Source organism: Mobula hypostoma, chromosome 12, assembly GCF_963921235.1.
Source record: "Mobula hypostoma chromosome 12, sMobHyp1.1, whole genome shotgun sequence".
Taxonomy (NCBI): Eukaryota; Metazoa; Chordata; class Chondrichthyes; order Myliobatiformes; family Myliobatidae; genus Mobula; species Mobula hypostoma.
Window position 1 is genome coordinate 2775276 of NC_086108.1, and position 25483 is coordinate 2800758.

The window sequence follows — 25483 nt, forward strand, 5'->3', positions numbered from 1 at the left end:
CCCCCCCACTCTCTCAATCTCTGCCTCCACCCACTCTCTCAATCTCCCTCCCCCCACTCTCTCAATCTCCCTCCCCCCAACTATCTCGATCTCCCTCCCCCCCAACTCTCTCGATCTCCCTCCCCCCCAACTCTCTCGATCTCCCCCTCCCCCACACACTCTCAATCTCTCCCCCCACTCTCTCAATCTTTCCCCCCAGTCTCTCAATCTCTCCCTCCCCCCCATTCTCTCAATCTCTCCCTCCCCCCACTCTCTCAATCTCTCCCTCCCCCCACTCTCTCAATCTCTCCCTCCCCCCATTCTCTCAATCTCTCCCTCCCCCCATTCTCTCAATCTCTCCCTCCCCCCCACTCTCTCAATCTCTCCCTCCCCCCACTCTCTCAATCTCTCCCTCCCCCCATTCTCTCAATCTCTCCCTCCCCCTTTCTTTCAATCTCTCCCTCCCCCCATTCTCTCAATCTCTCCCTCCCCCCATTCTCTCAATCTCCCTCCCCCCACTCTCTCAATCTCCCTCCCCCCCACTCTCTCAATCTATCCCTCCCCCCACTTTCTCAATCTCTCCCTCCCCCCCAGTTTCTCAATCTCTCCCTCCCCCCCACTCTCTCAATCTCTCCCTCCCCCCACTCTCTCAATCTCTCCCCCCACTCTATCAATCTCTCCCTCCCCCCACTCTCTCAATCTCTCCCCCCACTCTCTCAATCTCTCCCCCCCACTCTCTAAATCTCTCCCTCCCCCCACTCTCAATCTCTCCCTCCCCCCACTCTCAATCTCTCCCTCCCCCCAGTCTCTCAATCTCTCCCTCCCCCCCAGTCTCTCAATCTCTCCCTCCCCCCCATTCTTTCAATCTATCCATCCCCCCACTTTCTCAATCTCTCCCTCCCCCCCAGTTTCTCAATCTCTCCCTCCCCCCCACTGTCTCAATCTCTCCCTCCCCCCACTCTCTCAATCTCTCCCCCCACTCTATCAATCTCTCCCTCCCCCCACTCTCTCAATCTCTCCCCCCACTCTCTCAATCTCTCCCCCCCACTCTCTCAATCTCTCCCTCCCCCCCCACTCTCTCAATCTATCCCTCCCCCCATTCTCTCAATCTCTCCCTCCCCATTCTCTGAATCTCTCCCTCCCCCCACTCTCTCAATCTCTCCCTCCCACCCACTCTCTCAATCTCTCCCTCCCCCCCACTCTCTCCCTCCCCCCACTCTCTCAATCTCTCCCTCCCACCCATTCTCTCAATCTCTCCCTCCCCCCACTCTCTCAATCTCTCCCTCCCCCCACTCTCTCAATCTCTCCCTCCCACCCATTCTCTCAATCTCTCCCTCCCCCCACTCTCTCAATCTCTCCCTCCCACCCACTCTCTCAATCTCTCCCTCCCCCCCACTCTCTCCCTCCCCCCACTCTCTCAATCTCTCCCTCCCACCCATTCTCTCAATCTCTCCCTCCCCCCACTCTCTCAATCTCTCCCTCCCCCCACTCTCTCAATCTCTCCCTCCCACCCATTCTCTCAATCTCTCCCTCCCCCCACTCTCTCAATCTCTCCCTCCCACCCACTCTCTCAATCTCTCCCTCCCCCCCACTCTCTCCCTCCCCCCACTCTCTCAATCTCTCCCTCCCACCCATTCTCTCAATCTCTCCCTCCCCCCACTCTCTCAATCTCTCCCTCCCACCCACTCTCTCAATCTCTCCCTCCCCCCACACTCTCAATCTCTCCCTCCCCCCACACTCTCAATCTCTCCCTCCCCCCACACTCTCAATCTCTCCCTCCCCCCACACTCTCAATCTCTCCCTCCCCCCCCCACTCTGTTTCTCCACGGGTGAAGCATGCATCAACAAGCACGCAACCCTCTTCTCTCTCTCCTGGAGCAGTGCCATACGAGAGTCATTGCTGTCATAGCATCATAGAATACTTCAGCACAGAAACAGACCATTCCACCCATCTAGTCTGTGCTGAACTATTAAATGTGCCTCGTCCCATCAACCCTCCCCTTCATACCCCTCCCACCCATGTACTGATCCGAACTTTTCTTACATGTTGCAGGGGAACCCACAGCTACCACTTCCACCGCCAGCTCGTTCCGCACTCTCACCACCCTCTCAGTGAAGAAACTCCCCCACAGGTCCCCCTGAGATATTTCACCTTTCACCCTTAGCTCATGACCTCTAGCTCTAGTCGCACCCAGTCTCAGAGAAAAAAAGCCTGTCTATACTCCAAATAATTCTGTACACATCTATTAAATAAATCTCCCCTGCTTCTCCTACGCTGCAGGGTATAAAGTCCTCACCCGTTCAGCCTTTCCTCTAACGCAGGTCCTCACATCTCGGCAACATCCTTGTAAAGTTTCTCTGTACTCTTTCAACCTTATTGACCCCCCTCCTGTGGTTGGGTGACCAGACCTGCACACAATACTCCAAGCCCGTTAAAAGCAAGGGAAGGGGTTGCTGTTTCCTAAATCCAATCCTGTCATTGACGGAGTGACATTGCCAGTTACGGAAAGAGCAATAAAGATTGAAGAGTATAGCATGCATTACTGCACCATGTCTGTCCCCGCTTTGGACTATAACAGTACAGAGCCAGAGCAGTGGGTGAGAGGCCGGCGTGACACAACAAAGGATGGTCAGGGTCATTGGAGCCAAGCACAAGCCTCATCCCCGCCGGATCTCTCTCAGTTTCTCAGCAACCTCCTTCAGTTCCTTCTCGATCTCAGCAAGGTTCCTCAGCTTACCAACCTGGGGAAGTCAGACAGAGTGGGTCAAAAGTTAGAAATCAGCTCCATTCACCTTTTCCGATTGTCTGCCGGTGACGGTCCGAAAGGGTCAGGGTTCTTCCTATATCGTGTGTCAGTGCTTTGGCGGATGGAATCGATAGCTTTGTGGATAATATAAAGATGGGTGGAGCGGCAGGTTGTGTTGAGGAAGCAAGGTGTCTGTATAGAAGGACTTGGACAGATTAGAAGAATGGGCAAAGAAACGGCAGATGGAATACAGTGTCGGGAAGTGTATGTTGGGCTGGAATAAAGGTATCAATTATTTTCTAAATGAGGAAAAAATTCAGAAATCAAAGGTGCAAAGCGACTTGGGAGTCCTTGTGCAGGATTCCCCAAAGGTTAACTTGCAGGTTGAATTGGTGGTGAGGAAGGAAAATGCAGTGTTAGCATTCATTTTGAGAGGACTAGAATGTAAGCAAAGATTACTGAGGCTTTATAAAGCACTGGTCAGACTGTGAGTAGTTGCGGGCCCCTTATCCAAGGTGTGCTGACATTTGACAGGGCCCAGAGAAGGTTCACAAGGATGATTCCAGGAATAGAAGTATTAATGTATGAGGAGTGTTTGATGATTCCGTGTCTGTACAACCGGAATTTAGAAGAATGGGGGGCACCTCATTGAAACACATCAGATGTTGAAAGGTTTAGTCAGAGTGGATGTGGAGATAATGTTTTCTATTGTGTGGGGGGCGGGGGGGGGGGAGTCTAAGACCAGAGGATACAGACTCAGAATAGAAAGACACTCCTTTAGAACAGAGGTGAAGAGTAATTTCTTCATCATTGCTATAGAGGGCTGTGAAGGCCCCGTCATTGGGTACATTTCAAGTGAAGGTTGATAGGTTCTTGATTAGTCAGGGTGTCATAGGTTACATGAAGACAGCAGGAGAATGGGGTTGAGAGGGATAATAAATCAGCCAAGATGGAATGTCCGAGCAGACTCAGTTGGCTGAATGGCCTAATTTTGTTCCAATGTCTTATGGTCATATGGCCTTATACATTTACATGTATTAGGAATTTGCTGTGGTGTATGTAGGCTGGTCCCTGAGAATCTCTGTAGTGTTCCCAAAGTTCAAAGTCCAAAGTAAATATATTATCAAAGAATGCATATCTTACCATATACTTCCAAAAGATTTATTTTCTTGCAAGCATTTACAACAAAAATAAAGAAAGACGTTTGCAAACTACGTATACATAAATAAAGACTGGCATAACTAATGTGCAAGAGACAAATTGTGCAAATAAAATATAAATAATAGAGAATAGGAGTTGTAAAGTCTTTGAAAGTGAGTCTGTAGTTTGTGGAATCAGTTCAGAGTTGTGGTGAGTGAAGTTATCCACACTGGTTCAGGAGCCTGATGGTTGTGGGGTAATAACTGTTCCTGAACCTGGTGGTGTGGGACCTGAGGCTCCTGTACCTCCTCCCCGATGGCAGCATGGTCTGGGTGGTGGGGTCTTTGATGATGGACGCTGCTTTCCTACAACAGCGCTCCATGTAGATGTGCTCAGTGATAGAAACATAGAAACATAGAAAATAGGTGTAGGAGTAGGCCATTCGGCCCTTCGAGCCTGCACCGCCATTTATTATGATCATGGCTGATCATCCAACTCAGAACCCCTGCCCCAGCCTTCCCTCCATACCCCCTGATCCCTTTAGCCACAAGGGCCATATCTAACTCCCTCTTAAATATAGCCAATGAACCGGCTTCAACTGTTTCCTGTGGCAGAGACTTCCACAGATTCACCACTCTCTGTGTGAAGAAGTTTTTCCTAATCTCAGTCCTAAAAGGCTTCCCCTTTATCGTCAAACTGTGACCCCTCATTCTGGACTTCCCCAACATCGGGAACAACCTTCCTGCATCTAGCCTGTCCAATCCCTTTAGGATTTTATACGTTTCAATCAGATCCCCCCTCAATCTTCTAAATTCCAACGAGTATAAGCCCAGTTCATCCAGTCTTTCTTCATATGAAAGTCCTGCCATCCCAGGAATCAATCTGGTGAACCTTCTTTGTACTCCCTCTATGGCAAAGATGTCTTTCCTCAGATTAGGGGACCAAAACTGCACACAATACTCCAGGTGTGGTCTCACTAAGGCCTTGTACAACTGCAGTAGTACCTCCCTGCTCCTGTACTCGAATCCTCTCGCTATAAATGCCAGCATACCATTCGCTTTTTTCACCGCCTGCTGTACCTGCATGCCCACTTTCAGATTCAGATAATAATCTATTTTCCTGTTTTTGCCACCAAAGTGGATAACTTCACACTTATCCACATTAAATTGCATCTGCCATGAACTTGCCCACTCACCCAACCTATCCAAGTCACTCTGCATCCTCTTAGCATCCTCCTCACAGCTAACACTGCCACCCAGCTTCGTGTCATCCGCAAACTTGGAGATGCTGCATTTAATTCACTCATACAAGTCATTAACATATATTGTAAACAACTGGGGTCCCAGCACTGAGCCTTGCGGTACCCCACTAGTCACCGCCTGCCATTCTGAAAAGGTCCCGTTTATTCCCACTCTTTGCTTCCTGTCTGCTAACCAATTCTCTATCCACATCAATACCTTACCCCCAATACCGTGTGCTTTAAGTTTGCACACTAATCTCCTGTGTGGGACCTTGTCAAAAGCCTTTTGAAAATCCAAATATACCACATCCACTGGTTCTCCCCTATCCACTCTACTAGTTACATCCTCAAAAAATTCTATGAGATTCGTCAGACATGATTTTCCTTTCACAAATCCATGCTGACTTTGTCCGATGATTTCATTGCTTTCCAAATGTGCTGTTATCACATCTTTGATAACCGACTCCAGCAGTTTCCCCACCACCGACGTTAGGCTAACCGGTCTATAATTCCCCGGTTTCTCTCTCCCTCCTTTTTTAAAAAGTGGGGTTACATTAGCCACCCTCCAATCTTCAGGAACTAGTCCAGAATCTAACGAGTTTTGAAAAATTATCACTAATGCATCCACTATTTCTTGGGCTACTTCCTTAAGCACTCTGGGATGCAGACCATCTGGCCCTGGGGATTTATCTGCCTTCAATCCCTTCAATTTACCTAACACCACTTCCCTACTAACATGTGTTTCGCTCAGTTCCTCCATTTCACTGGACCCTCTGTCCGCTACTATTTCTGGAAGATTATTTATGTCCTCCTTAGTGAAGACAGAACTAAAGTAATTATTCAATTGGTCTGCTATGTCCTTGTTCCCCATGATCAATTCACCTGTTTCTGTCTGCAGGGGACCTACATTTGTCTTTAGCAATCTTTTCCTTTTTACATATCTATAAAAGATGGGGGGGCGGTTTCCTTGTGAAGGGCTGGTGGGAACATTCTACCTCTAACTTAGGTTATTGGTGTATTGATTAACCATGTTTCGAGCAGCAGACAAAATGCTGGAGGAATTCAGCAGGTCAGGCAGCATCTACGGAAGGGAATGAACAGTCAACGTTTTGGGCCGGAATGTTTCATCAGGATCTGATGAAGGGTCTCCACTATTTATTCACTTTCTCTCAGTCATCAAGGACATCCACCATCCAGGCCACGCTCTCTGCTTGCTGCTTCCATCAGGAAGGAGGTATAGCAGCCTATGGACTCAGGAACAGTTATTACCCCACAACCATCAGGCTCCTGAACCAGTGTGGATAACTTCACTCACCACGATGAGCCTCAGGTCCCACACCACCAGGTTCAGGAACAGTTATTACCCCACAACCATCAGGCTCCTGAACCAGTGTGGATAACTTCACTCACCACAACTCTGAACTGATTCCACAATCTAGGGATGAACTTTCAAGGACTTGACAACTTATATTCTTTTTTTAAAATCTATCAGAGAAGCACAGCACAGAAACAGGCCCTTCAGCCCATCTAGTCCATGCCAAAACTTCCATTGACCTGCAAGGGGACCACAGCCCTCCAGACGCTTGTATCTATCCTAACTTCTCTCACGTTCAAATTGAGCCCACATGCACTACTTGTGCTGGCAGTTCATTCCACATTCACACGACTCTCGGCGTGAAGAAGTTTCCCCTCATGTTTCCCTTAAAGTTCTCACCTTTCACCTTTAACTCATGATCTCTGGCTGTAGTCAAACCTAACCTCAGTGCAAAAAGCCTGCTTGCATTTACCCTTTCTATACTGCTCATAATTTTGTATACCTCTATCAAATCTCCTCTCAAGCTTCCACCTTCTAAAGAATACAGAGCTAACCTACTCAACCTTTTCTTTTCACTCAGGTCCTCCAGACCCGCCAACGTCCTTGTAAATTTTCTTTGTACTCTTTCAACCTTATTTACATCTTTCCTGTAGGTAGGTGGCCAAAACTGCACACAATACTCCAAATTGGGCCTCACAAACGTCTTATACAACTTCAACATAACATCCCATCTCCTGTACTCAGTACTTTGATTTATGAAGGCCAATGGGCCAAAAGCTTTCTTCACAACCCTATCTACCTGTGATGCCACTTTCAATGAATTATGTACTTGAATTCCCCAATTCGATTGTTCTACCACGCTCCTCACTGCCCTACCATTCACTGTGTAAGATCTACCCTGGCTGGTCCTACCCAAGGGCAACACCATGCACTTGTCCGCATTCAATTCCATCTGCCATTTTTCCGGCAGATGCAGATACCCCTGTAAGCTATGATAGCCTCCCTCACTGTCCACTATGCTCCCCATCTTGGTGTTATCTATCTATCTATTATTTGCAAAGTCTTTCTTCTGTAGTTCAGTTGTTTGTCAGTCTTTGTGTGTAGTTTTTCATTGATTCTATTGTAATTCTCCATTCTACAGTGAATGCCCATAGGAAACTTAAACCTCAGGATTGTATACAAGACTATAAGATATAGGAGCAGAAGTAGGCCATTTGGCTCATCGAGTCTGCTCTGCCATTCAATCATGGGCTGATCCAATTCTTCCAGTCATCCCCACTCCCCTGTCTTCTCCCCATACCCTTTGATGGCCTGGCTAATCAAGAACTTATCTATCTCTGCCTTAAATGCACTTAATGACTTGGCCTCCACAGCCTCTCGTGGCAACAAATTCCACAGAATTACCACCCTCTGACTAAAGTAATTTCTCCGCATCTCTGTTCAAAATGGGCGTCCTTCAATCCTGAAGTCATTCCCTCTTGTCATAGATTCCCCTACCATGCGAAATAACTTTGTCCTATCTAATCTGTTCAGCCTTTTAACATTCAGAATGTCTCTATGAGATCCCCCCTCATTCTCCTGAACTCCAGGGAATACAGCCCAAGAGCTGCCAGACATTCCTCATACGGTAACCCTTTCATTCCTGGAATCATTCTCGTGAATCTTCTCTGAACCCTCTCCAATGTCAGTATATCCTTTCCAAAATAAGGAGCCCAAAACTGCACACAATACTCCATGTGTGGTCTCACGAGTGCCTTATAGAGCCTCAATATCACATCCCTGCTCTTTAATTCTGCACCTCTAGAAATGAATTCCAACATTGCATTCGCCTTCTTCACCACCAACTCAACCTGGAGGTTAACCTTTAGGGTATCCCGCACAAGGACTCCCAAGTCTCTTTGCATCTCTGCATTTTGAATTCTCCCCCCATCTAAATAATAGTCTGCCTGTTTATTTCTTCCACCAAAGTGTATGACCATACATTTTCCAACATTGTATTTCATTTGCCACTTCTTTGCCCATTCCCCTAAACTAAGTATCTCTATTTCAACACTACCTGCTCCTCCACCTATCTTTGTATCATTGGCAAATTTAGCCACAAATCCATTAATACTGTAGTCCAAATCATTGATATACATTGTAAAAAGCAGTGGTCCCAACACCAACTCCTGTAGAACTCCACTGGTAACCGGCAGCCAGCCAGAATAGGATCCCATTATTCCCACTCTCTGTTTTCTGCCGATCAGCCAATGCTCCACCCATGAAGTAACTCCCCTGTAATTCCATGGGCTCTTATCTTGCTAAGCAGCCTCATGTATGGCACCTTGTCAAAGGCCTTTTGAAAATCCAAGTACACCACATCTACTGCATCTCCTTTGTCTACCCTGCTTGCAACTTCCTCAAAGAATTGCAGTAGGTTTGTCAGGCAGGATTTTCCTTTCAGGAAACCATGCTGGCTTTGGCCTATCTTGTCACGTGCCTCCAGGTACTTCGTAATCTCATTCCTAACAATCGATTCCAACAACTTCCCAACCACTGATGTCAGGCTAACAGGTCTATAGTTTCCTTTCTGCTGCCTCCCACCCTTCTTAAATAGTGGAGTAACATTTGCAATTTTCCAGTCATCTGGTACAATGCCAGAATCTATCGATTCTTGAAAGATCATCGTTAATGCCTCCCCAATCTCCCCAGTTACTTCCTTCAGAACCCAAGGGTGCATTCCATCAGGCTCAGGAGATTTATCCACCTTCAGACCATTAAGCTTCCTGAGCATCTTCTCAGTCATAATTTTCACTGCAAAAACTTCACTTCCCTGACACTCTTGAATGTCCGGTATACTGCAGATGTCTTCCACTGTGAAGACTGATGCAAAATACACATTCAGTTCCTCTGTCATCTCTGCATCTCTCATCACAATATCTCCAGCATCATTTTGTATTGGTCCTACATCTACCCTCGACTCTCTTTTACCGTTTATGTATTTAAAAAAGCATTTAGTATCTTCTTTGATATTAGTCACCAGCTTCCTTTCATAATTCATCTTTTCCTTCCTAATGACCTTCTTAGTTTCCTTCTGCAAGTTTTTAAAAGCTTCCCAATCCTCTACTTTCCCACGAGCTCTGTCTTCCTTGTATGTCCTCTCTTTTGCTTTTACTTTGGCTCTGACTTCACTTGTCAGCCACGGTAGTGTCCTTCTTCCCTTTGAAAAATTCTTCTTATTTGGAATATATCTGTCCTGCACTTCCACATATGGTGACATATGTATACACACTTTGATAATAAATTTACTTTGAGCTTTGAACATGAGGTCATCCAGTTGTTAGCAGAGATCTATAGGAGGAAGCTTGCCGTGCTGGTTGCAGTGCTGACGGCTGGAACTGGGCATACCCAGCCACTGAGCATTCTGCGGTGCACGGAGGTTACAAAAAAGGTGTTTTCGAAACGTACGTCTTCCTTCCCCTAATCTGTTCCGACAAGCGAAGGTCTGCCCTTGTGGCTTCGAGAGTTCTGCATTGTGACATATCCTGTCTCTATTCCTGCCTGGTTCAGCATGGCTGGTGCAAACACTTCCCCAAACCAACAAACGTCAACGTAAACGCGGGAGGGGTTAGGTTTCGGGTTTGTAGGTTGTCAGCATGCTACGTTGGTGCTGGAAGTGTGATGACACTGATAGGCCTATCACTGGACTGTGATGGTGTTGACACATAACTACACATTTCACTGTATGCTTCCATTCTTTAAAAATTAAAGATCCTTATTTGTCGCGTGTACATCAAAACATACAGTGAACTGTGTTCTTTGAAGGACAGTACTATGCAATACCCAAAGGCACAAAAATATAGTGGGTGGGGGCCTGAGACTTTTGCACGGTACTGTAGTAATTTTATGTATTGCACTGTACTACTGCCACAAAAAAAAACAAATTTCATGATATGCGAATGATGATGAACCTGATTCTGATATGGGTTTCTATTGTGGACTGAGAGTGGGAAGGGAGCAGGAACAGGGGATTCATGGTTGGAAAAAGGCAAGAGAGAGGGGAGGGAGTGGGAAGCACCAGAGAGACATTCTGTAATGATCAATAAACCAATTGTTTGGAATCAAATGACCTTGCCTGGTGTCTCAGGAGACAGACAGACAGACACACACACACACACACACACACGCACACGCACACGTGCACACGCACACACACACGTGCACACGCACACACACACACACACACACACACACACACGCAGACACACACACACACACACAAGACCACCACATACATATCCAATTTGCAAACGAGGACAAATCATGCAAACAGGAAAAAACAACATGGTAAACAAAAAGACATCGACTACGAACGGGCAGAGTCCCCGAAAGCGAGCCACGACGGTGGAGCCCGTTCAGTGCTGATCAGAGTGGAGTCTCTGCCCTGAAGCTCCATGCTCGCACGGCAGCAGCTGCTCCCAAACCTGCAGCGTGCGTCCCAAGACTCCTGCACTCCCCACCAACGATAGTAGCGAGAGGAGGGAGACTACTCAAATGCAGGCAGATGCAGCCGAACTCTGCTTCATTGAACCCACAAGTTAAGTTTGTCTTCCGCTACCAAGATGGCACCCCAACTGTACCTGCACTCTTGAGAGTCTAGTCCGCCGAATCCGCTAGATCAGTTACCTCGCTGTAGGTGGTGTTTTCCGCGCCCTTGTGTCATCATAGAGCACAGAAGTGTCATGATAAAGGCAGCACAACAGCATCCTTTACTTCCTTAGAAGCTTGCACAGATTCCGCCTGTCTCCGAAAACCATGACAAACTTCTATAAATAGCGGAGAGTATCCTGACTGGTTGCATTACAGCCTGGAACTGAAACGCTTACAAAGAGTGTGGACACAACCCGGTCCATCACAGGCAAAGCCCTCGCCACCACTGAGCACATTTACACGGAGCAGAGCTCTGTCACACACATCATCGAGCCTCCTGAACCAGCCTGGATAACTTCACCCACCACTACCCTGAACCATAGAACCATAGAAACTACAGCACAGAAACAGGCCCTTTGGCCCTTCTTGGCTGTGCCGAACCATTTTCTGCCTAGTCCCACTGACCTGCACACGGACCATATCCCTCCATACACCTCCCATCCATGTATCTGTCCAACTTATTCTTAAATGTTAAAAAAGAACCCACATTTACCACCTCGTCTGGCAGCTCATTCCATACTCCCACCACTCTCTGTGTGAAGAAGCCCCTCCTAATGTTCCCTTTAAACTTTTCCCCCCTCACCCTTAACCCATGTCCTCTGGTTTTTTTCTCCCCTTGCCTCAGTGGAAAAAGCCTGCTTGCATTCACTCTATCTATACCCATCATAATTTTATATACCTCTATCAAATCTCCCTTCATTCTTCTACGATCCAGGGAATAAAGTCCTAACCTATTCAACCTTTCTCTGTAACTGAGTTTCTCAAGTCCCGGCAACATCCTTGTAAACCTTCTCTGCACTCTTTCAACCTTATTTATATCCTTCCTGTAATTTGGTGACCAAAACTGAACACAATACTCCAGATTCGGCCTCACCAATGCCTTATACAACCTCATCATAACATTCCAGCTCTTACACTCAATACTACAATTAATAAAGGCCAATGTACCAAATGAACTGATTCCCTGATCTGTAAACTCGCTTTCCAGGACTCTGACAACTGATGCTCCCGGTATTGTTTTTATTTACAGTCTGTCTTCTTTTGAACACTAGTTCTTTGTCAGTCTTTATGTATAGTTCTTCATAAATTCTATTCCATTTCTTTTTTCCCTGTAGAAGTCTGCAAGAACATGAATCTAAAGGCAGTGGATGGTAACAGATACATATCATAGAAACATAGAAACATAGAAAATAGGTGCAGGAATAGGCCATTCGGCCCTTCGAGCCTGCACTGCCATTTATTATGATCATGGCTGATCATCCAACTCAGAACCCTGCACCAGCCTTCCCTCCATACCCCCTGACCCCTGTAGCCACAAGGGCCATATCTAACTCCCTCTTAAATATAGCCAATGAACTGGCCTCAACTGTTTCCTGTGGCAGAGAATTCCACAGATTCACCACTCTCTGTGTGAAGAAGTTTTTCCTAATCTCAGTCCTAAAGGGCTTCCCCTTTATCCTCAAACTGTGACCCCTCGTTCTGGACCTCCCCAACATCGGGAACAATCTTCCTGCATCTAGCCTGTCCAATCCCTTTAGGATCTTATACGTTTCAATCAGATCCCCCCTCAATCTTCTAAATTCCAACGAGTACAAGCCCAGTTCATCCAGTCTTTCTTCATATGAAAGTCCTGCCATCCCAGGAATCAATCTGGTGAACCTTCTTTGTACTCCCTCTAAGGCAAGGATGTCTTTCCTCAGATTAGGGGACCAAAACTGCACACAATACTCCAGGTGTGGTCTCACCAAGGCCTTGTACAACTGCAGTAGTACCTCTCTGCTCCTGTACTCGAATCCTCTTGCTATAAATGCCAGCATACCATTCTCCTTTTTCACCGCCTGCTGTACCTGCATGCCCACTTTCAATGACTGGTGTATAATGACACCCAGGTCTCGTTGCACCTCCCCTTTTCCTAATCAGCCACCATTCAGATAATAATCTGTTTTCCTATTTTTGCCACCAAAGTGGATAACTTCACATTTATCCACATTAAATTGCATCTGCCATGAATTTGCCCACTCACCCAACCTATCCAAGTCATCCTGCATCCTCTTAGCATCCTCCTCACTGCTAACACTGCCGCCCAGCTTCATGTCATCCGCAAACTTGGAGATGCTGCATTTAATTCCCTCATCCAAGTCATTAATATATATTGTAAACAACTGGGGTCCCAGCACTGAGCCTTGCGGTACCCCACTAGTCACCGCCTGCCATTCTGAAAAGGTCCCGTTTATTCCCACTCTTTGTTTCCCGTCTGCTAACCAATTCTCTAACCACATCAATACCTTACCCCCAATACCGTGTGCTTTAAGTTTGCACACTAATCTCCTGTGTGGGACCTTGTCAAAAGCCTTTTGAAAATCCAAATATACCACATCCACTGGTTCTCCCATATCCACTCTACTAGTTACATCCTCAAAAAATTCTATGAGATTCGTCAGACATATTTTCCCTTTCACAAATCCATACTGACTTTGTCCGATGATCTCACTGCTTTCCAAATGTGCTGTTATCACATCTTTGGTAACTGACTCTAGCAGTTTCCCCACCACCGACGTTAGGCTAACCGGTCTATAATTCCCCGGTTTCTCTCTCCCTCCTTTTTTAAAAAGTGGGGTTACATTAGCCACCCTCCAATCCTCAGGCACTAGTCCAGAATCTAACAAGTTTTGAAAAAATATCACTAATGCATCCACTATTTCTTGGGCTACTTCCTTAAGCACTCTGGGATGCAGACCATCTGGCCCTGGGGATTTATCTGCCTTCAATCCCTTCAATTTACCTAACACCACTTCCCTACTAACATGTATTTCGCTCATTTCCTCCATCTCACAGGACCCTCTGTCCCCTACTATTTCTGGAAGATTATTTATGTCCTCCTTAGTGAAGACAGAACCAAAGTAATTATTCAATTGGTCTGCCATGTCTTTGCTCCCCATAATCAATTCACCTGTTTCTGTCTGCAGGGGACCTACATTTGTCTTTACCAGTCTTTTCCTGTTTACATATCTATAAAAGCTTTTACAGTCAGTTTTTATGTTCCCTGCCAGTTTTCTCTCATAATCTTTGTTCCCCTTCCTAATTAAGCCTTTTGTCCTCCTCTGCTGAACTCTGAATTTCTCCCAGTCCTCAGGTGAGCCACTTTCTCTGGCTAATTTGTATGCTTCTTCTTTGGAATTGATACTATCCCTAATTTCTCTTGTCAGCCACGGGTGCACTACCTTCCTTGATTTATTCTTTTGCCAAACTGGGATGAACAATTGTAGTTCATCCATGCAATCTTTAAATGCTTGCCATTGCATATCCACCGTCAATCCTTTAAGTGTCATTTGCCAGTCTATCTTAGCTAATTCATGTCTCATACCTTCAAAGTTACCCCTCTTTAAGTTCAGAACCTTTGTTTCTGAATTAACTATGTCACTCTCCATCTTAATGAAGAATTCCACCATATTATGGTCACTCTTACCCAAGGGGCCTCTCACGACAAGATTGCTAATTAACCCTTCCTCATTGCTCAAAACCCAGTCCAGAATAGCCTGCTCTCTAGTTGGTTCCTCGACATGTTGGTTCAGAAAACCATCCCGCATACATTCCAAGAAATCCTCTTCCTCAGCACCTTTACCAATTTGGTTCACCCAATCTACATGTAGATTGAAGTCACCCATTATAACTGCTGTTCCTTTATTGCACACATTTCTAATTTCCTGTTTAATACCATCTCCGACCTCACTACTACTGTTAGGTGGCCTGTACACAACTCCCACCAGCGTTTTCTGCCCCTTAGTGTTACGCAGCTCTACCCATATCGATTCCACATCTTCCCGGCTTATGTCCTTCCTTTCTATTGCGTTAATCTCATCTTTAACCAGCAACGCCACCCCACCTCTTGAGAATATACTTTGAAAGTTTGAACTTTGAATCTCATTGTGTGCCTTGTATTGTGGACTAGACAGGGCAGGACTTACACAGGGACATGGCAATACAGATCCATAATTCCTCGGAAGTGTCATCATAGATAGATAGGGTCATAAGCTTTTGGCACATTGGCCTTCATAAGTCAAAGTCTTCAGTACAGGAGATGGGATGTTATGTCGAAGTTTGGTGAGGGCAAATTTGGAGTATTGTGTGCAGTTGTGATCACCTGTCTACAGAAAAGATGTCAATAAGCTTGAAAGAGTGCAGAGAAAATTTACAAGCATGTTGCTGGGACTTGAGGACCTGAGTTATAGGTTACGACTTTCTCCCCTGGAATGTAGAAGATTGAGGGGAGATTTGATAGTAGTATACAAAATTATAGGTAGGGGTTTAAAATTATATTAAGGGTAAATGCAGGCAAGCTATTTCCACTGGGGTTGGGTGAGACTAGGACTAAAGGTCATAGGTTATGGGAGAAAGGTCAAATATTTAAAGAGAACATGACAAGGAACTTCTTCACTTAAAGGGTGGTGTGCATGTAGTACGTGTTATCAGCAGAAGAGGTGGATACAGGTTCAAATGCAACATTTAAGAGAAGTTAGGATAGGTACATGGATGGGAAGGGTATGGGGGGGGGGGGCTATAGTCCAGGTGCGAGTCAATGGAACTAGGAAGAGTAACAGTTCAGCACAGATAGATGGGCCGAAGGGCGTGTTTCTGTGCTGCAGTGTTCTATACTCTATAATCATCACCTTCACCTGGGGAAATGGAGAAAACCTATTTTTACCAACCTCATATTTCACTCTCTTTTCTTCTTCCTCTCCCTCCTCCTCTTCATCCTCACTATCCTCTTCTTTGCTGCTTTCCAAATCACGGTTCCTCTTCCACTCCTGTTCAATCTCACCCTCGTGTCTCTTCTTCAAGTCCACGCTAAAGTGATGGTGTCTCTTATCCTCGATCTCCTGTTGCTCGAGGGATTGCTTGCTACCCTCTCCCTGCAGGTGGGTTCCGACCCCCAGCATCTTCATCCCTTTCTGCCCTGCTTCAAACTGATCAGTCTCTTCATCACTGGCATTCTCCTGAACTCGCTTCTCAACACTCACCGGTCCGTGCTTGTTCCCCGTGCTGCCATCATCTTTCCCTTCACCCCAGTGTTTCTTCCCTCCTTGCTGGTTTCCCAGTTCCTGCTTGGCGATCTTCTTGAGGAGCTCATCGATCTTGAGGAGGTCACGTTCCTCTTGCCCAACCTCACTGGAACTTTGATCCTCCTCAGATGACTCACCATGCCTCCTCTCAGAACTTTCTTTGTCTTTATCAACAACCTCTTCCTTGCTCGCATGGACCACTGCCTTGGTGTCATCTTTACTGTTAACAGCTTCCTTGTCTTCGTGTTGTTCCTCCATGTTCAGCTCTTCGCTTTTCTTGTTCTGCTCTTTGCTTTTCCTGTATCGCACCATGTCTTCCTCTTCCTTTGAAAGGAGATCCTTCTTCACATGGGATCCTCCTTGGCCATTGAGATCTTCCCCCCTTTCATCCCTCTTCTCCAAATTCTCTGCCTCATTCCACTCTGTGACTCCTGCCATCGGGTAGTTCCACTTCTTGTCACCATTGAGAGACCTTTGCTTGGCTGAACTCTCTCCTGTGGACAAGAAACACAAGGGTTAAAACATTCGAGGATGTTGCCATGAGGAAAGATGGGATAAATTAGGGCAGTTTGTTGAGAGGAGTCTTAATAGATTGATAGCTTCTTAATTAGTAAGGGCATCAAAGGACAGGGGGAGAAGGTAGGAGAATGGGGTAGGGTGGGGAAAAAGTTGTGGAGAAGACTCGATGGGCCAGTTAGCATTCTGTTCCTATTACACGGTCTAATCAGGATATAAAATAGTGAGGGGACGAGATAGAATAAGTAGGAGGGACCCTGGAGGAATTGCGAACTAAGGATTAGATGGAAAGTGATGACAGGTTCCTTGAGGTTTTTATAGCTGGGGGTGGCAAGCTCCCGCTCCCAATGACATGCACCTCAAATAGTCTCTGACAACCCAAGTCCAGTCCTGTCCTTTATATGCGGCTTAGTTACCAAACCCAGCAGAATCATTTCTACTGACAGGAGAAGGAGAAAAGGCGGGTTACTGGTGCCTTAAAACCAGTCACTTCAGGCAGATGGGGCTCGTCAGCCGTAGTTGGCAGCTCATCTTGGAGAAGGAAAACTCTGATCTCAAACCTCCACTGCCTTCTGGCTGTACCCACTCATGGGGGAGGCTTTGAGAGTAAAGCCAGAGGAAAATTTCAGAGCTGGAGTCCCTAAGGCAGTCTTACGCTGAGTTCAACACTGACTGGCAACTCCTGCAACACATTCCTTTGGGTTCATCAGCTGGTGGACTACTGCCAGGAAAATTGGCCTTGATAAAAGCTCCCATCCAGTTCACTGACCAATCCCACAGGCACTGGCCCCCATCATTGGGCTAGTTTGTCTTGAGGTCCTCAACAATGCCTCAACTAGCTGCTCTCCTGCCGGATGCCATTATCACGTTATTGGTTCTACACCAGATTGACTGAGCCTGACTGAGAAATGTGGCTCGTTGACAGGATTCCTGCCTCTGAGGCAGGAGGCTGTGGGTTCAAGTCCCACTCCAGCCCAGAATTTGGTGGGATGGGGTGGTAATGTTGCAGTCTGAAAGGGCTCATATCAAGGCATCTTATTCCAAGTCTCTGGATATGGAGGATTTCCTGCCTTTTATCTTGAGGAAGAGTGAGCCATTTCTTCCTGATGTCCTGTGGCCAGCAAAGAGCTAAGCTTTATTTGTCAGATGTATACCAACAGTGAAATGCATTGTTTGTGTCAACAACCACAGTCCAAGATGCTCAGGAGGGAGCCCACAAGTGTTGCACCTACATAGCATGCCCACAGCTTACTAAGCCTAACACGTACATTTTTGGAATGTAGGAGGAAACCAGAGCACCTGGTGGAAACCAACATGAGAATGTACAAACACCTCATGGGCAGCAGAGAGAAATAAACATCCACCTTACAGCTGGCTCTACAAAGCATTACGCCAATTGTGTACTTAATATTTCAGTAATATTTGAGTAATCTTGTAAATCTTTTCATTTCAATATAATTATGGAGAAGGATAGGACTGGACCCAAGGTTGAGATTTTTGAATGGAGAAAGTCTAACTTTGAGGAGATGCGAAAGGATTTAGAAGGAATGGATTGGGGCAATTTGTTTTATGGGAAGGATGTAATAGAGAAATGGGGGTCATTTAAAGGTGAAATTTTGAGGGTACAGGATCTTTATGTTCCTGTTAGGTTGAAAGGAAAGGTTAAAAGTTTGAGAGAGCCATGGTTTTCAAGGGATATTGGAAACTTGGTTCGGAAAAAGAGAGATATCTACAATAAATATAGGCAGCTTGGAGTAAATGAGGTGCTCAAGGAATATAAAGAATGTAAAAAGAATCTTAAGAAAGAAATTAGAAAAACTAAAAGAAGATATGAGGTTGCTTTGGCAAGTAAGGTGAAAATAAATCCCAAGGGTTTCTACAGTTATATTAATAACAAAAGGATAGTGAGGGATAAAATTGGTCACTTAGAGAATCAGAGTGGACGGCTATGTGCAGAGCCAAAAAAGATGGGAAGATTTTGAACAATTTCTTTTCTCCGGTATTCACTAAGGAGAAGGATATTGAATTGTGTAAGGTAAGGGAAACAGGTAGGGAAGTTATGGAAACAATGATGATTAAAGAAGAGGAAGTACTGGAGCTTTTAAGGAATATAAAAGTGGATAAGTCTCTGGGTCCTGACAGGATATTCCCTAGGACCTTGAGGGAAGTTAGTGTGAAAATAGCATGGGCTCTGACAGAAATATTTCAAATGTCATTAGAAACGGGAATGGTGCCGGAGGATTGGCGTATTGCTCATGTTGTTCGATTGTTTAAAAAGGGTTCTAAGAGTAAACCTAGCAATTATCGGCCTGTGAGTTTGACGTCAGTGGTGGGTAAATTGATGGAAAGTATTCTTAGAGATGGTATATATAATTATCTGGATAGAGAGGGTCTGGTTAGGAACAGTCAACATGGATTTGTGTGTGGAAAGTCATGTTTGACAAATCTTATTGAATTTTTTGAAGAGGTTACAAGGAAAGTTGACAACGGTAAAGCGGTGGATGTTGTCTATATGGACTTCAGTAAGGCCTTTGACAAGGTTCCACACGAAAGGTTAGTTAGGAAGGTTCAATCGTTAGGTATTAATATTGAAGTAGTAAAATGGATTCAGCAGTGGCTGGATGGGAGATGCCAGAGAGTAGTGGTGGATAACTGTTTGTCAGATTGGAGGCCGGTGACTAGTGGTGTGCCTCAGGGATCTGTACTGGGTCCAATGTTGTTTGTCATATACATTAATGATCTGGATGATGGAGTGGTAAATTGGATTAGTAAATATGCAGATGATACTAAGATGGGTGGCATTGTGGATGATGAAGTAGGTTTTCAAAGCTTGCAGAGAGATTTAGGCCAGTTAGAAGAGTGGGCTGAAAGATGGCAAATGGAGTTTAATCTGATAAATGTGAGGTGCTACATTTTGGTAGGACTAATCAAAATAGGACATACATGGTAAATGGTAGGGCATTGAAGAATGCAGTAGAACAGAGGGATCTAGGAATAATGGTGCATAGTTCCCTGAAGGTGGAATCTCGTGTGGATAGGGTGGTGAAGAAAGCTTTTGGTATGCTGGCCTCTATAAATCAGAGCATTGAGTATAGGAGTTGGGATGTAATGTTGAAATTGTACAAAGCATTGGTAAGGCCAAATTTGGAGTATTTTGTACAGTTCTGGTCAACAAGGAAAGATGTCAATAAAATTGAGAGAGTACAGAGGAGATTTACTAGAATGTTCCTTGGGTTTCATCTCCTAAGTTACGGAGAAAGGTTGAACAAGTTGGGTCTTTATTCTTTGGAGCGTAGAAGGTTGAAGGGGGACTTGATAGAGGTATTTAAAATTATGAGGGGGATTGATAGAGTTCACGTGGATAGGCTTTTCCATTGAGAGTGGGAGAGATTCAAACAAGAGGACATGAGTTGAGATTTAAAGGGCAAAAGTTTAGGGGTAACATGAGGGGGAACTTCTTTACTCAGAGAGTGGTAGCTGTGTGGAACGAGCTTCCAGCAGAAGTGGTTGAGGTAGGTTCAATGTTGTTGTTTAAAGTTAAATTGGATAGATGTATGGACAGGAAAGGAATGGAGGGTTATGGGCTGAGTGCAGGTCGGTGGGACTAGGTGAGAGTAAGAGTTTGGCACGGACTAGAAGGGTCGAGATGGCCTGTTTCTGTGCTGTAATTGTTATATGGTTATATGGTTAAATATATCGTTTGCTTAAGCATTCTTGTTTGTTGAAATAATTACAGGTCATATGTACGTGACCTGCATATATCATTACGTTACCACGTGACACATGCACACCTCTCTTAAAGTAAACTTGAAGTTAGACCTGTACTTTGGACTCCAGCGTCTTCTTTTGAATTAGTTTAATGTTTTTCAGTTACAAAACATAGGAGCAGAATTAGGCCATTCAGCCATTTCATCATGGCTGATCCATTTTCCCTCTCAGCCCCAATCTCCTGCCGTCTCCCCGTATCCCTTCATGCCCTGACTAATGAAGAATCTATCAACCTCTGCCTCAAATATACCCAATGACTTGGTCTCCATGGGTGCCTGTGGTAATGAATTCCACAGATTCACCACCCTCTGGCTAAAGAAATTCCTCCTCATCTCCATTCAAAATGAATTCTGAACCCGAGTCCTTTGGTCTTAAACTCCTCCACCATAGTACAAATCCTCTCTATATCCACTCTATCAAAGCCTTTCAACAGACGATAGATTTGAATTAGGTCACCCCTCATTCTTCTGAGTCAAGGCCCAGAGCCATTAAACGCTCATGCGATAAGCCTTTCAACCCCGGAATCCTTTTCGTGAATCTCCTTTGAACGCTGCCCAATGTCAGCACATCCTAAGGGTCCAAATCTGCTCCCAATACTCCAAATGAAGCCTCACCAGTGCTTTATAAAGCCCCAATATTACATCCTTGCTTTTATATTCTAGTCCTCTTGAAATGAATGCTAACATCGCATTTGTTGTCCTGCAAATTAACTATGCTGATTACCCAACTAATATCATTACTATGGATTATCACGTCGCTGCCGCTGGTGCTCCTGACCTCACTGGATCTCCTAAATAACAACAAGGACTGTAAGTTCATTGGCTAACGACCATACTGAGATTATGAAAGTCCTTATCAAGATGCAGGTCTGCCTTTGATCATTCTACCAGTGTCTTGAGGACAGGTCATTTTAAGATAGGGTTTGAAAATCTAAAATAGTGCAGAAGATAGAAATCTGAGGTAACAATAGGGAATGGTGGAGGTACTCAGAACATCAGGCAGCATCTGTGGTAAGAAAAGACCAGAATCAATGCCTCAGATTGGAGACCCTTCGTCAGATCCGGGCAAGTGAGAAAGCAACTTTATTTTACAAGGAGGATGGGGTGGGATGGATAGAGTGAAGAGAATATGTGAAGGAAATGTATCCTCAGGTCGACAACTGATAAACAGTAACTATATTTCACTGGGAGTTTGAGGAGACTTGGTATGTCACTAAAGACTCTCAAATATTGCTACATGTGTACTGTGAAGAGCATTTTAACCAGCAGCATCACCATCTGGTACGGAGGTGTTAATGTACGGGATTGGAAAACGCTGCAGAAAGTTGTGAGCTCAGTCAGTTCCATCACGGACACCCACCTCCACAGCATCCAGGACATCTTCAAAAGGCCATGGCTCAGAAAGGCAGCTTCTGTCATTCAAGACCCCCACCACCCAGGACGTGCCCTCTTCTCATTGCCACCATCAGGGAGGAGGTACAGAAGCCTGAAGGCATACACTCAGTGATTCAAGAACAGCTTCTTCCCCTCTGCCATCCGATTTCAGAACAGTCCATGAACAGTACCTCATTAAGTTTCTGTCTTGCTTTTTGCGCTACTAATATAATTTAATTTTTAAATATAAATTTCTTACTATAATTTATAGTTTTGTTATTATTATGCATTGCATTGTACTGCTGCCACATAACAAATTTCATGACATATGCCGTGATATTAAATCTGACTCTGGTCCTCAGCTGCTTCTCGGTAGAAATTAAACTTGACTATTCATACTGGGGAATTTATTGAGAGGAAAGAGAAGAGACACAGAAATATAAAGATAAGGAGAGAAGGGAGGGGGAGAGAGAGGGGGGGGGAGAGAGAGAGGGGGGAGAGGAGGGAGGGAGAGAGGGAGGGAGAGAGGGAGGGAGAGAGGGAGGGAGAGAGGGAGGGAGAGAGGGAGGGAGAGAGGGAGGGAGAGAGGGAGGGGGGAGAGGGAGGGGGGAGAGGGAGGGGGGAGAGGGAGGGGGGAGAGGGAGGGGGGAGAGGGAGGGGGGAGAGGGAAGGAGAGAGGGAAGGAGAGAGGGAGGGGGGAGAGGGAAGGAGAGAGGGAGGGGGTGAGGGAAGGAGAGAGGGAGGGGGTGAGAGAAGGAGAGAGGGAGGGGGTGAGAGAAGGAGAGAGGGAGGGGTTGGAGAGAAGGAGAGGGGGGAGAGAGAAGGAGAGAGGGAGGGGGAGAGAGGACAGAGAGACAGCAGAGAGATGATCGAGAATTAGAGAGAGGGGATAGAAAGAAGATAGTGAGAAGGAAAAGAGATTGAGGGGATGGGGAAGGGGAGAGACATAGATAGGTAGATAGATAAAATGAGGGGGGAGAAAACGGATACAAATAAATGGTGAGTGAAAAAAGATAGAAAGAGATGGAACGAGAGTGTGAGATAGACTCGAGAGAGAGAGAATGAGAGATGGTGAGAATCCTACAATTGTTTGCAGGTGGATGTTTACACCACAAACGACAGCCACAGCAGTTTGACGTGGTCACTGTACCGTGATGTGTGAGTTCCTCCAGCTCCCTCAGAAGATTCTGATGATGCACCATAGCCAGAACTGTCTCATCTAGCAGGAGGGATAAATACTGCAGTTAGCACTGTGACCATCTTAAATGCAAAGGATTGAAAAAGATCCAGGCAGATTATGAAAATATAGTCGAAAGGATGCACAGCAACAGAGACAGAGAGACACAGTGAGTGACAGAGAGAGAGAGACAGAGAGCATGTAGCAGACATGCAGTTGCACAACTGGGAGAGAGGCAGAGAATGGGCAGAGGAAAGTATCGGAGGAACGGGCTGACTAACCTTCTTTGAGAATGTTGCTGCATTCATCACTGAGAGGCAGTGAGGGTTTGGAGAGAGTATCTGAAATCACCTCGGCAATACATCTGGTAACCTGCAGGGGGAGACAAAGGTACAGATGGACACTGAATTGCAGGTCGTTCAACCTCCCGAAGACTAACTGCCCCTTATTCCGTTCATGTTTAATAGATATCACAAACAAAATCAGCATGATAATTCCCATCCCTCACTCTCCCTGAACTGCCACCTAATGATGGAAAGTAACAACCTTATCAGGCAAACTTGCTGGAGGATCTCAAGGGGTCAAGCAGCATCTGTGGAGGGAAATGGACAGTCAGCCTAATGGCATGAATTTCAATTCCGCCTTCCAGTTTAAAAACCCTTTCCCTCCCCCTCTTCTTCTATTCCTCACTCTGGCCTCTTACTCTTTCTCGCCTGCCTACCACCTCCCTTGGTGCCCCTCCTCCTTCCCTTTCTCCTGGACGGTTTGACTTGTGGTTTAAAGTTTTATTTTTGGTGTTTTTCGCTTGTCTATTTGTGCCATATGCACATGGCGGGGGCGGGGGGGCGGGGTTGATGTTTTTCTTTGAACAGGTTCCATGGTTTTCCTGGTTTTGTAACTGTCTGTGAAAAGATGAATCTCAGGGTTGTATACTGCATACATACTTCAATAACAAATGTACTTTGAATCTTCAGTCCACTCTATTCTCCTATCAGATTCCTTCCTCTCCAGCCCTTGACCTTTCCTACCCATTTGGCTTCAGCTATCACCTTCCAGCTGTCCTCCTTCCCCTCCCTCCACCTTTTCATTCTGGTGTCTTACCCTTTCTCCCTTCCTCCTCAGTCCTGATGAAGGGTCTCAGCCCAAAATGTCCACTGCTTATTCACTTCCATGGATGTTGTCTGACCTGCTGAGTTCCTCCAGAATTTTGTGTGTGTTGCTCTGGATTTCCAGCACTTGCAGAAGTTCTTGTGTTTATGAATCAACTTCTCTGGTTATTTCAGCAGTGTCTTGTGTCTCCAAATCACACTGTGTCTGGAGTTACATATAGTGTATAACAAGTTAGGGTAAATGATTTGGCCCATGTGAATGTACAAGATGGACACTATTACTAACAGCTTAAACTCAAATATTTAACAATGTCAAGGAGGAATTTGTTCTCATTTGCACAAGCCCATAAGGCATCAGCGCAGAATTAGGTCATTTGGCCTTTCATCTGCTCTGCCAAACAAACTTGGACAACTAATATTTTAGAACATGTTGCTTCCTCAGAAATTTGGTTTGTTGATGAGAGACTGCTTGAAGCTGAACAGAAATACAACTTCAATTTGGAGAAACAAGAAATTAACTTTTATTGAGTATAATGCATTTAATTGCATAGCTTTGCAGTAGTTCAACTAAGCTAACAATGTTTTGTTGATGATTTTCATTTGTGCTCAGTGTCTGAGGCTTCTCACTTAAGTGTCCAACAATAATCAGCCAGTATTGATGGATTCCAGTTGCCCTGAAACAGTTTCTCTATGATCGCAATGTCCTGGTGAAACCTTTCACTGCGTTCGTCACTGACAGCGCTAAGGTTTTCTGGGAAGAAGTCTAAATGGGAAGGCAGAAAATGAATCTTTAGTGACATGTTGCACTTCATGGTTTCTTCTCCGTGGATTGTCACCTTGTTGCGGTGGAGAGGCTTGTGTGGTCCTGTGATCCCGAGAGCAATGCTGTCTGGAGCTATGCTCCTGGTAGGGTCACCCATGGCGGTAAGGTCAAGGGTGAGGTCCCTGACAAAGAACAATCCAACCAAGACCTCAACGGTGGAACAGGCAGAAGAAGTTACTTTAAACTCAATGGCTGTGAAGGCGGATGAAGGCTGCAACAAATCCACCAGCTCCAATCGTCGTGGTTTCCGTGCCATTGGAACCAGTTGGTTGATTTGTGAAGTATCGTGTGCTTCTTGGAGTGCAACATCAAGTACACGTTAAACAAATACACGCACAGGCGTCTTCACTCTGTGGGTCACTTCTTCAGAACGAAGACCATCATCCTCGACCTTGAGGGATAGCCACGACGACGACGACTTCATGGTTTCAGCTCACATTGTGGGCAGCATTTCAACTGACTTGAAATGTGAATCGAGATAACAAATAAAGACGATTTTTAGAAAATGATACATAATAGGGGATTTCACATAGATTGAAGCTCTGTC

At 45.5% G+C, this 25483-nt stretch overlaps 1 protein-coding gene across 1 annotated transcript in view; it reads right to left on the reverse strand.

Moving 5' to 3' along the window:
• Positions 1-1809: 1809 nt before the first annotated feature.
• LOC134355105 (chromogranin-A-like) overlaps positions 1810-25483 on the reverse strand; it is a 44427-nt gene continuing 20753 nt past the window's right edge. Inside the window, exons 3-6 of the mRNA XM_063064848.1 lie at positions 23286-23376; positions 22978-23046; positions 15817-16664; positions 1810-2721 (exon numbers count right to left, since the gene is read on the reverse strand). Coding sequence (XP_062920918.1) covers positions 2638-2721; positions 15817-16664; positions 22978-23046; positions 23286-23376 — 1092 coding nt within the window. The 3' untranslated portion in view covers positions 1810-2637. The remainder of the gene's footprint in view (positions 2722-15816; positions 16665-22977; positions 23047-23285; positions 23377-25483) is intronic.